Below are 12,500 nucleotides of genomic sequence, written 5' to 3'. Positions count from 1 at the left end.
CTCTCTCTCTCTCTCTCTCTCTCTCTCTCTCTCTCTCTCTCTCTCTAATAATAGTATCATGCATAGATGGTGATACACATCCGGTAATCTTCAGTCTGGTAGTACATCTGGTCTCATTGATTGCTGAGTGTGTGTGTGTATGTCTGCCTGTGTGTGTATGCGCACGTGCTGAACAATATAATGAGAGGAATAATGAGACACAAAAGACGAATCCAGAATAAAAAGAGCTGGCTGTGTTTTTCTGGTATGAGAAGCTTGCAGGGTTTAAACCCTAGGGCTGCGTCTCCACACCATCAACTTCATGTTTAAAATGTACCGGATAGCTTTTTCATGCCTTCTGTTGTCTTTTCACTAGTCTACTGACAGTCATTCTTGAAACAAAAGCGAAAGTGTTTCAAAAACATTTCAATAATTCCGAGACAGAGCGTGAAAGAGGGAGAGACACCGAAAAAAGAGAATTAGTCAGAGAAATACAGAGATATATAGAGAGAGAGGGGCAGCCAGACAGACTGACACACACACACACACACACACACACACACACACACACACACACACACACACACACATACACAGACACACATAGACACAGACACAGACACACAAGAGTGCGGAGGCCCAGCCTTGACCCAAACACAAATGTTGGTATGTGCGCTTGCATATGTGTGTGTGTGTGTGATGGTGTGATTGTGTGATGGAAGAGTCAGGACACATTGTTTGTTTGTTGTCAACATAAGCCTTGACTGCTGATTGTCCAGGGGGATTCAGATGGTATTCCCTGGCTATTGTGCCTTTGCCGACAGGTTGTGTGCACCTGGCCATGAAATGAGAAAATTTGGTCGCTGACGATAGGCCAGTGACCGAACCGGTCTGGTTGGGGCGTGTGCCTGAGGGTTTTCAAAGCTATGGAGAGACTGGGAGTGTGAGTGGGTGCAGGTTGGTAGTATATCAGGATTCACTTGGTTTAATGTTGTGCCTTACCTGGAATACCCTCAGTGCATCCTTCAAAATGTATATTTATCCCGACTGCCGTTAGTGCCCTGAAGCTCCGGCATGACTAGCTGTCTCTTGTTGATGTCATCATTATCACGATACACATATTATACCTACGGTTTTACAGAGAGTTTTTAATGCATTGTTATTAAATTGTCATTGTTATTATTGTCGACATTTGTCCTGGGAGGGCGACAGTCACGTTTCCACTTTTTGCCCCATGAAATTGATCCCTCTGTCTATTTGTCTCTGTCTGTGTTAACTCTGGCACATCGCCCGCACACGAGGCATAATATAAGCAATCATCATGTCTTTAACTCCAAGGTTCAATCGCGAGGAAACAGCGCACGGGGAAGAATGCGCCATCTGCACTGCAATTAGCGTCAACATTGTTGCATAAAATGGAAATCTGCTCAACTGTTTCCTCCGCTCTAGCGTCTGAATGCTTTGGCGCCCCGTTTATCCTTTTGTCCTCCACTGTATTCCTGCTCCAGTCCTTGGCCCCGAAAAATACTTGATACACATATGAACACTTATACACAATATGCGCAAACTTCACTATATTGCCTGCCTTTATCTGTTCCGCTTGACTTTTCCACTGCATTATGATGCTTCAAAATGTGGTTTCCCTTAAAGTTTCCCACCAAGTCTTAATTAATTCAGAGAACAAAAAAAAACTAAGAAGCTCAATTGAGCCGTGGGTGGAGGACTTTTATTCCGGAGACACTTGTCTGTCTGGGAAAACAGTGATGTCATGCCGGGAGAGAGTTTCTAATAAGTTTTAAGCAAAGTGTAGGCTGCAGTGAAAGTTAACCAAGCGCATTATTTGAGGGAAGTAAGACATTTCATAGTAAAAGCAGCTTCCTCAGCTGTCTATCTCCACCAGTATTCTATACTATAATATAAGTTCAAAGCAGAACCTAAGAACCTGGTTTGTTGTCGATGAAGGCATACCTTGAGCCATATGGGCTTTGAAGGTACATAGGATAAAAAAAGGTTGGAAAACACTGTGCTACTGTCTGTTTGTCTCATCTCCCATGGTGTAAATCATCCTTGGGTCTGTGCGTCCTCATTCAAGGAATGCTCCGATGTGGACCTCCAAAGTGAGGGTTCTATTGGAACCTGGAAGATGAAAATAGAACAACAAACCTTCCATCCTTGTTGAGCCACTCATGCCATCTCTTTTTCTTCTTAAGTTCAATTGATATTTCTATATCTTTTATTATATAACTGTTATTCTTAACTTATGTTGTTATAACCCCTTTGGATCAGGGTTATAAAATCCCATCTGTGATCACGATAATCCCAGAGTAGTGCTGGCTATAAACACCACGAGGCAGTGCATCAGACCAAACGCACCCTGTGTCTTCCTCCATGCCCGTACATACAAACATCACTCCCTCACTAACAAGCTAACCAGCTGCGTCTCCCCCCTCCCCCCGGCTTCCCCCCCCCCCCCCCCCAGGGTGAGGACGTTTCCCAAGGAGTCGGCGCTGCTGGGGCGGGACACGGTGCGGGCGCTCATGTACTACGCGCTGAAGGTGTGGAGCGACATCACGCCGCTCAACTTCCACGAGGTGGCGGGCAGCGACGCCGACATCCAGATCGACTTCACCAAGGCGGACCACGACGACGGCTACCCCTTCGACGGGCCGGGGGGCACAGTGGCCCACGCCTTCTTCCCCGGGGGCCGCTTCACGGCCGGGGACACGCACTTTGACGATGACGAGGCCTGGACCTTCAGAGCTCCAGGTGAGTGGAGGGGGGGTGGCCCGGTGCATGTACTTTCTCCAAGCAAAGGAAAACCAAAAAAAAAAAAAAAGCCCTAACATGAAAATGATTAAAAACAGATTAAAGTGCTCTGTTTCGGATTGTAAAGGATAACATGCAGTGTGTGTGTGTGTGTGTGTGTGTGTGTGTGTGTGTGTGTGTGTGTGTGTGTGTGTGTATCTCTGTTTGTTCAATGGGACTACGTTTGTATTCCATACTGAAGTGCACTTTTGAATTATTGTTGCATTAACAAACAAGATAGTGTGTGAGTGTGTTTAATATATCTACGTTATTGTTGGACTCCTGCCATGAAAGTGTTAAACGCACTATTCCATTCACTTGGAATTATCAAACAAGGTGTGTGTATGTGTGTACTTGTGAGTGATTGTGTCTGCACAAAAGTGAGTGAGTGTGTGTGTGTGCAATGCCAGAGCCGTACGAGTGACACAGAGCACACTGTGTGAGCGGCGACGCCAATCACATTCCGTGGGAGATGAAAAATAAATTGAAATGTTGTGTGGTTGATTTTTCAAGGGGTTTGATAAATGGTCCTTTACTCATGGTGTGGATGATGGAACCTGCGTTGTGTTTGTTGCTGCTGAAAATATAATACATAAAACTTCTCTATTCATCTCCATCCCGACAAAGTGCTTTTTAATCAAGATTTACTGGAGCCCCAGTGTTTCATTCATTGGTGATAGGAGCAAAACAAATAAAACATAAAGAGCCGGAATGAATACATTCCTACACTCAAGAGCAGTCGTGAATTCATCCATAAAAGTAGACGTGATGAAGTTGAGTGATGTTCTGACGCTTCGCCTTTTGCGGTTATTTGCGACGATTACTGAATAAAAGTAAAATATAATCTTTCATTCCTCCGCAGCTCCAGGCATTGTTGTTTTTGATCTGAACTCTGGGGCAAGAAAACACATTCTCAATGATTCACAAACATTTAAAGAGACTGGTTTCTTTAAATGTTTTGTGTTGAACAAAAACATGTTGTGTTCCACAAAACATCTTTATTTCAATCAAGCCAGCCCTGTGTTTTCTTCTCACAGAAACGGGAAACATACAGAAGTTAACCCGGGACAATCCCGACGTTCTCGCTAAAGAACCTTAAGGTCGCTAACGACTTAACGATGCTAAAGACTTCACGTCAATCACGTGCACAATCAAGTCCTGCCACATACTCACGTGCACATTGGCACACGGATACATACACTGCTATCATCTCTGTTGAGAGAGAGGGGGGGGGGGGGGGGGGGGGGAGGGAGAGAGGGGAGGAGAGATTGGGTAGCTTGGAGGGAGTGACAGAGATTTTATCTCATGCCCAGTCGCCCAGATGATGGGGAGAGAGAGTTGGGATGTGAGTGCGTGCGTGCGTGCGTGCGTGCGTGCGTGCGTGCGTGCGTGCGTGCGTGCGTGCGTGCGTGCGTGCGTGCGTGCGTGCGTGCGTGCGTGCGAGTCCAACAGATGGTCTCACTCTGCTCCTACAGTTGATCACATGAATCATTCATTCTCCAGTCATCTTCCTCCTCTTCATCCTGGGTTTGCTTTCCTCTTTCTCCACGCTGAGCCGTTCATCTCTCTATCCGTCTCTGTCAAAAAAGAATCATGATCAACAGCATGGTGTGAAAAGGGTCCGGCGGGTAAGTGGGGGAGGTGGCAGGGGGCCTGGAAGGGAGGGAGTCTTTGAGGGAGGATTTGACCATAACATCCCCCCTGACAGACTTCCTAAGCAGTGTGGAACAGGTGTCAGGGGAAGGTAAAGTCAAAGCCTCAGAAGAGTCTGGAGACTGACTCCCTGCTCCCCAAAGGAGCGTGCGCTTCAAGTCGACAACGTCAACGCAAAAAAAAAAAAATTTACAAATCCACACAAGACAACAAGATCAACAAAATGTCAGCGTGCGTCGCTCTGACATCGCTATCTCAACTGACAATCGGTTCGGGGGTAAATTTGGATTTTTGCTTTACTTTGAAACTTCAAATACGTATTCCTGTCTTATCTCCCCTCATGTTCAGTGACAGAGTTTTTTTTGGTGAACTTTGAACACCCAGGGGCGCACACACATACGAGCGCATGCACACACTATTTGAACACTAGTAATTATCCTGGGTGTGGGTCTAGTGTGAAAGTCTGTTTGTGTATGCAAGTGCAGGTGCTTTTTTATGTGTGTGTGTGTGTGGGTGTCTGCGTGTGCGGTGTGCGCAAATGCTGTGTAGTGCGCTTGTGTATGTGTGTGTGTGTGTGTGTGTGTGTGTGTGTGTGTGTGGTGTGCGCGTGAGCTACTGTCTGCATGTGTGTGTGTGCGTGCATGCTTTCATATTTGCCTGTGAGCATGTGTGTGTGTGTCCCCCTATGTCAATATGTACGCATGAGCCTGTGTGTGTACATGGGTGTGTGTGTGCATGAGTGTGTATGTGTCTGTGTGAGTGTGTGTGTGTGTGTGTGTGTGTGTGTGTGTGTGTGTGTGTGTGTGTGTGTGTGTGTGTGCATCAGTGGGGCTCCTGGCCAGCCTGTCTACCCCAGCTGGTGGGCCAGTGTCTGGGCCAGCACATATCCCCCCCCCCCCCTCCCTGTCAGGGCTGTGGAGCATATGCTACAGGACAGCCAGTCTGCTCCACTTAGACCCCCCCACACACACACCACACACACCACACGCACACATACACACACACACACACTCACACACCAACCCGGCCGGACAGGGGAGACAGAGAACTGTGTGTGTGGGTGTGTGTGCGCGCCTGCCCGTGTGTGTGTGTGCGTTTGTCTATGCATGCGTGTGTGCATGCGTGCCTGTGTGTGTTTGTGTGTGTGTGTGTGTTTTTGGGCGTGTGTCTATGCATGCGTGCATGTGTGCGTAACTGTGTGTGTGTCTATGCATGCGTGTGTGCGTGTGTGTGTGTGTGTGTGTGTTTGTGCATGTGTGCATGCCTGTGTTTTTGTGTGTGTGTGTGTGTGTGTGTGTGTGTGTGTGTGTGTGTGTGTGTGTGTGTGTGTGTGTGTGTGTGTGTGTGTGTGTGTGTGTGTGTGTGTGTGTGTGCGTGTGTGTGTGTGTCTGAATAGCACAGCAGATGGGGCTACGAGGGCCTTTGCTAGGAGTACATAAATGAGCGAAGGTGGTGTGAGGACCGGTGGGATGTAGTTGCGGGGCTTGGGGGTCACTCCGAGACATGGCTGGAGAGGGACCTCCAGAGTGTATTCCTCCATGTGACATTGCCCTCTCATTCTGAGTTTGGCAGCCATACTTCTGATTTAACGAGACTTCCTGTGTGCTCGCAAGATAGGAAAAATAAAACAAATTTATAATCACTTAAAGTGTTTTATGATTTCACGCTGTAGGTAACATTCGAGAGTTTTGAGAAAAGGAACAGAAAATAACAAGAAAAAGCAAGGTGGACATGTTTCTCCGCCATTGAGAAGTGCATTTTGCGGGCCTGTGATTGACAGGCAAGATGGATTCCTCAAACCAATCAGAGAGGCGGTGCTCGGATTGGTCCGAAGTGAATCTAAATTGTCTCACACTCAAATCATAGCTCTTCGATTTTTCCTTCGGCACCTTTTAAAAATATTTTTCATTGTTTGTTTATAGAATGGCACACATTTCTGATAGTGGTTGCACTTGACTTGCTATTTAATTAACTGGACTGGAAATTTTGAGTTGGTTCTGAGATGGGAGGTAAATCCTCCTGTAAAATCGGTTTCTCTTGCCAATTTCGCGCCTCTTAAAGTCTGTCAGAGAGAAGCACAGAGGCAGAGGGGAGCAGGAGGAGGAGGGAGGATATCTCCTGTCCCGTTCCATCAGCCACACACACACATCATTATCAGCGTTTTGTTCTGCCTTCAGCCACGCTGCGTGACCTACCGCGGCGGCCACAGAGGAACCAAATCCACACGTTGCTGTTTTGCCAAATTAAAAAACACAGAAGCATCTCCTGAGAATGCATGGAATGTGTTCGGTCAGCGAGCGCTAGTTTGTTGGGTTTCAGCAGGAGTTGCGCAGTGGTCTTAAGACGGATGCCCTTATCAAACCAGTTCGTGTCTCACTAATTACAGGGGGGGTTAATCCACCTTCCCCGTCCTAATCTCCCCCCCCCCCCTCACACACACACACACACACGCCTACACGCACTTCCCACACAGACGCATACACAGACACAGTACTTCCCTCATCTCCCCAACCTGCACACACACACACACACACACACACACACACACACACACACACACACACACACACACACACACACACACACACACACACACACTGTTCTATTCAAACAGAGCCATTGAGCCAAACAGTTCCTCCCCTGCTGTCCGCTTGACAGCCAAAGCGTCCACAACTGGATTCAAGTGCAGTTGTGCGTCAAGCACTTCTGCCAAGATCCAGGTCGCGACTCAGCGACGCAGATCTGTGCAGAGCTGCCTGTGTTTATACTCCCACACAAGCGCACAGTATGATGTTTCCGACCCCAAACGTACATGAACAGACAAACAAATTAGTAAGCGATACGCCAGATCAAGCTGATCAGATGCCAATATTATCCAGTAATAAATCTAAGGAATGATTCTGAAGTTTCGTCCAGATAAAGGATTAAAATAGAAGAGCTTGAAAAAGCTTGAAAACCCTCATGAAATGCCAAAGAACTTTCTGCCCTTGTTTACTCATTTAAACATTGGCATATCTGCTGACAATTGTTGACACAGGCTCGCTTATTTGAACTGTGTCAGTGGCAATAATGTAATATTATGTAATGATATATAAGCCTTTAATGGGCTAACATTCAGCTCTTTGTCGCTTCTGCATGAATCAAATCATGAATGATCGAATCACATTCCATCCTACGTTTGCATTCCACACAGATCGCCTTACGTTTCTTTTGAGTGAATGTATCCCAGTATTACACCCTGAACACCATTTTGTGTTTTGGGCAAGAAATTCTTGCTTGCTCCTAGAAAACCCACTCAAAGAACAAAAAAAGGATTTTATTCTTTGAGACACACAAGCCTGCCCTGTAGCAGACACCATTACTGAGACAGTAGTGAGACCAGCACCTTCTCTCCCCGATATCCGTAGATGTAAAATTCATCCTCCATATTTCAGCGGCAGGGTGAACCAAGGTTAACAGCTCGAGGCGGTGTCATGTCAGCGGCAGATTGTTCTGGAACTGCAGCGTCAGGCGCCCGGAGAACAGAATGATCCCCCTCTCTTATACACTATTTCCTAGTGTACCTCGAGGGACGCGCCGACGGTTTTGTGTTTTCGCAAGACTAACGCGCAGTTCAGTGTTCAAGCTAACATGGAGAAGGAATGAATCATCCCGTATCACTGACATCCGTGTAAACAATGCGCCGTTCTATTTGTGTTGTGACGCTTCGGGTGAGCAGCGAGAGATGGATTCTAATGTTCCAGGGACCCTAGCGATGGAGCAGTAGCAGTGTGGGATGTATCCCGGTAACAGCGTTAACCAGAACAGTTACAGGTTGGATCGAGATGAAGCAGCAATGTGATGACAGGTGCCGCCTTGCTATGGTTGGCTAAACACGCAATCACGCCGCTCAAAACAACTATACGACTATACCCGCCCGTTGCTATGGCCATTACTCTGTAATTCTATCTCCATACATCACTATCTCCCCTCTCTCTCTCACTCTCGCTCTCTCTCACTCTCGCTCTCTCTTGCCCTCTCCTTCACTCGTATCGCTTGCTCTCTCCATTGCTTTAACTATCTATTACTGTCCCCTGCTTTTCTTTTTTCTCTCTTTCTCTCTCTCTCTCTTTCTCTCTCACTCTTACTATTGCCCTCTCCCTTGCTCTCTTTATCACGTTCTTTCCCTATTTCTCTGTCTGTCTGTCTGTCTGTCTGTCTGTCTGTCTGTCGCTCTCTCACTCTCTCTCTCTCAGATGTACCATATGATTGGCTCTGGCGTCCATCAAGGTCTTCGCCCGGTTGTTACTTTGATGAAAGGCAAGAAGTTTCGCGAGCCAGAGAGGCCTGAGTGCTGGGTCCTGGCTATGAGGTTGTAAATAGCAAGGTGTGCTCGCTTCCCTTCCCTCTGAGAGTCTCTCTGGCCTGACTTCCATGTGTAGATCACAGTGGCTAGAGTCACTTTCTCCTCAGTCTCCTTCGTTGAGCTCCAACACGGAAGTGTTTCCTAGCCAGGGGTCAAGCTAAAGGCTGACAACAACATAAGGCTCCAGCCCAAACCGCCAGGGAGACGCTTAGCTAGCTGACCTCAAAACAGCGAGTGCTAGACATCGTGTTTGACGTCTAAATAATCTGCTTGATCGGCTTGTTGTTTCCTGCTTCAAAGAGGCCGACGGTGTGATTCATGCAGGTTTGGTTTTTTTTCTTCATGAAATGCTAACGAAGTACCGCCTTGAAGTGTACTCACAGTCAGGGGCTTTGATTGGCAGCTTTGGGGCTCAGCCAACAGTACATCACACACGCTACCGACATCGTTCTTGTACAAAGCTACTTAGGATGAAGACATTCGCCGTGGGCTGTACATGGCAGTACACACGACAGTACATACTTTATCTCTTCATAGTCGGTGTCCACTAAAGACATCGATCCTTTGACCGTGCTTTGCTCGTTCGCAATGACCGCCTCTCCCCTGAGCATCCATCTAAGACTTCAGCAGGCAGTGCACTTGTGGAAGAGAACTTTGGCGAGGTCGTAAGAACAAAATGATGCTGAGAAAACCAACACACACATCACTTGCTAATAGCTAACCTTGTTTTCTGCCCTTCTTGCACCTCAAAGCGCATGTGACTTGCCGATTACTCAGTAGATGAAAGCAATGCCTGTGCAATAACTTAACATACTTGCAATAACTTATTAACTTCATACTTTATCTTTCTTGTGTGTATATCTATTATATTTAAGCACAGAACTACAGCGTATGTCACACAAACACTTCACTGCACATCCTTTATGATGATGTGTATGTGACAAATAAAAACCTTTAAATCTTGAATCTTGTGTTTAATGTGACGGATAATCAAGGCCGGCGTGATTTGGATTTCGTTCCACTATCAGATTTTTGATTGGTCTTAACTGATGGAAAGAATAGTGACAAAGCCAAAACCGCATTGATTATGAAACAAGTTTGTCTGCAAAGAACTTCTTTGGTCTCGGCCCGCTGAAAGAAAATCTATTTCTTGTTGCTGCTACCATAGTGATCTGCGTATGGATGGGAGCGAGGGAAACGGTTTAGTTGGCTGAATGTTATAATCAAGCTTTATTGTCCTTGTTTCAGTATGAATTCACTCATTAATTCACACAGGTTTCTCGTGGTTGGTTGAAAAAGTTTCCATTGCGCTGAATGCTTGTCTCTCTCTCACTCTTCCTCCCCCTTTCTTTCCCTCCCCACTCCCCGCTTCTCTTTCTTTCCCTCCCCCTCTCCTGCTCTCTTTCTCTCCTCTCTCTCCCCCTCTCTTTCTCTCTCCCACTCTCCTCTCTCTCCCTCCCTCCTCTCCCCTCTCTCCTCTTACTCCCTCTCTCCTCCGTCTCTCCTCTCCCTCTTTCCTTTCTCTCTCTCCCTCTTTCTCTCTCCTCTCCCTCCTCTCTCCTCTCTCAACCCCTCTTTCACTTTCCTCTCCTTTTCTTCTTTCTCTCTCCCTCCCTCTCTCTCCCTCCCTCTCCCCCTCCCTCCCTCCCTCCCATCTCAGACTCCCATGGCATGGACCTGTTTGCGGTGGCGGTCCATGAGTTTGGCCACGCCATCGGGCTGGTCCACACCTCGGCCCTGGAGTCCATCATGAGGCCCTACTACCAGGGGCCCGTGGGAGACCCCCTGAAGTACCAGCTGCCCTACGAAGACAAGGTCCGCGTCTGGCAGCTCTACGGTAGGACAATGGTGTGTGTGTGTGTGTGTGTGTGTGTGTGTGTGTGTGTGTGTGTGTGTGTGTGTGTGTGTGTGTGTGTGTGTGTGTGTGTGTGTGTGTGTGATTCCAAAAAAAGTTAATGCATGAATAGAGGAAAGTAACAAGTAAAAAAAACGAGAGAGAGAGAGAGAGAGAGAGAGAGAGAGAGAGAGAGAGAGAGAGAGAGAGAGAGAGAGAGAGAGAGAGAGAGAGAGAGAGAGAGAGAGAGAGAGAGAGAGAGAGAGAGAGAGAGACTTTATAGCGCTGAGATAAACAAGAGGTCGTGGGGCAAGGTCGATGCAGCTTCCTGGTGATTTAATTAACTGAATTGAATGGACTTTAATTGTTTTTCATTCAATTGAGTGATTCACCGACATTCAGAGGAACTTTGGAGAGAACTTTGAAGATGTACAATACATTTTATTATACATGGTCCAAACCAGAGTTCAGTGAAAGACTCAAAGAAAGTGGAGCGCTGACCACACAACGTGGTGACTGGACGGCTCATTCCCCAGCCGACCTTACCCCAGTTAACCCCAGCCGAGCGAGAGAGAGATGAGGTTGAATGAGGAGGAGACCCCCCGGTGGACATCCATAGAACTCACCGTCCCCGCAATACATGATGCACAATACATGAGACATGATACAGGTACAGCAGAGCAGATCCAGACTGAAGAAGAGTAAACATGGATGGAGGGGGACTGTGGATGATAACTACCGGTGTTGACCCGGTTCTCCGGGGGTCTCTCTTCACCACGGAACGTCTGGAACGGGGGCTTCAAATGGGTGTTCCTGTAGAGCGAGAGCTTTGGAGGGAGCAAGATAGGGTTCAGTAACATGAGTTTAGTGCCGATAGAGAGACTACCGTCATGCTCTTTGTACAAAAAGCATTCATTATATTTGTTCTCCTTGTCTTTACTGTTCTTCTTCTAATTGTGTTTTTATTAGGATACGGAAATTGTGTTGTAGTAGACCGGAAATCCCAAAAATCTGCGTCTTTTGTTTCTGATTGGACGTTGGGATTCTAGCGTGTGATTGGTCAGAACCAAAGTGATGCGGGTGCTACTGATCACAAGCGTGTGCGTGACTTGTCCTCCTGGCTGCTTTCAGGGGTCCGGGACTCCGTCTCGCACACCAAGCGACCGGGAACCCCCTCCCACACCGAGGAACCCCCCGTTCTGCTGGACCTCCCAGACAACAGGTCCACCATCCTGTGAGTACACAAACACACACATATGCACATGCACACACACATGCATGCACACTCACCCATGCACACTGTACTGTCAGAAGAACGTTAAACCCATGCACGCACACACAACCACACACACCCACACACACACCAACACAACCCAAAAAAAATCACACACACAAACACACACACTATTATCCATCAAACATTAAACACACACACGCTACTATCAGTCAAACATGATAATACAGACAGACAGACACACACATGCACACTGTCCTGCCAATGAAACAGTAAAACAGTAAAACACAAACCTGTCCTCAACAGTCAGACCCTAAAGCAGCTCAGCTATCGTCTGAGATGATCCCCTGAGAGCCGCCCAGACAGGCGCCTCCCGAAGCTTGTTCTCGTGTCTCACCTCAACCCCTCTCTCACATCAACGGTGACGACACATTGAAGACACAACATCCCACTACGCGGTGTGGCCCTATCAGGCTTGCAGGGATTAACCAGAATTACATGCCGGGTCTGGGCGTAGCAAAACAAGCTGCAAGTGGAAGCCCGGTGCTCAGGCACTCCTCCTCCCCACAGGAACAGCGGAGAGCGGCAGACGCTGTCCGGTTCCTCTGTGGCGTGAGCCGGCAGGCATTTCTGAGCCGCACTTTAGGAGC

General features: G+C 47.5%; 1 protein-coding gene across 1 annotated transcript in view; it reads left to right on the top strand.

Annotated features, from left to right (window-relative positions):
* LOC307074524 (matrix metalloproteinase-17-like) overlaps positions 1 to 12,500 on the top strand; it is a gene marked incomplete at both ends in the record, with an annotated part of 48,350 nt that overhangs the window by 27,482 nt on the left and 8,368 nt on the right. The window contains 3 exons of the mRNA XM_079734703.1: positions 2,459 to 2,745; positions 10,443 to 10,619; positions 11,748 to 11,850. Of these exons, the coding sequence (XP_079590829.1) occupies positions 2,459 to 2,745; positions 10,443 to 10,619; positions 11,748 to 11,850 (567 nt within the window). The remainder of the gene's footprint in view (positions 1 to 2,458; positions 2,746 to 10,442; positions 10,620 to 11,747; positions 11,851 to 12,500) is intronic.

The sequence above is a fragment of the Pollachius pollachius genome (genome assembly GCF_949987615.1).
Source record: "Pollachius pollachius genome assembly, chromosome: 4".
NCBI classification, from domain to species: domain Eukaryota; kingdom Metazoa; phylum Chordata; class Actinopteri; order Gadiformes; family Gadidae; genus Pollachius; species Pollachius pollachius.
Note: the sequence above shows the minus strand (reverse complement) of the source record. Positions and strands in the feature narration are given on the sequence as shown.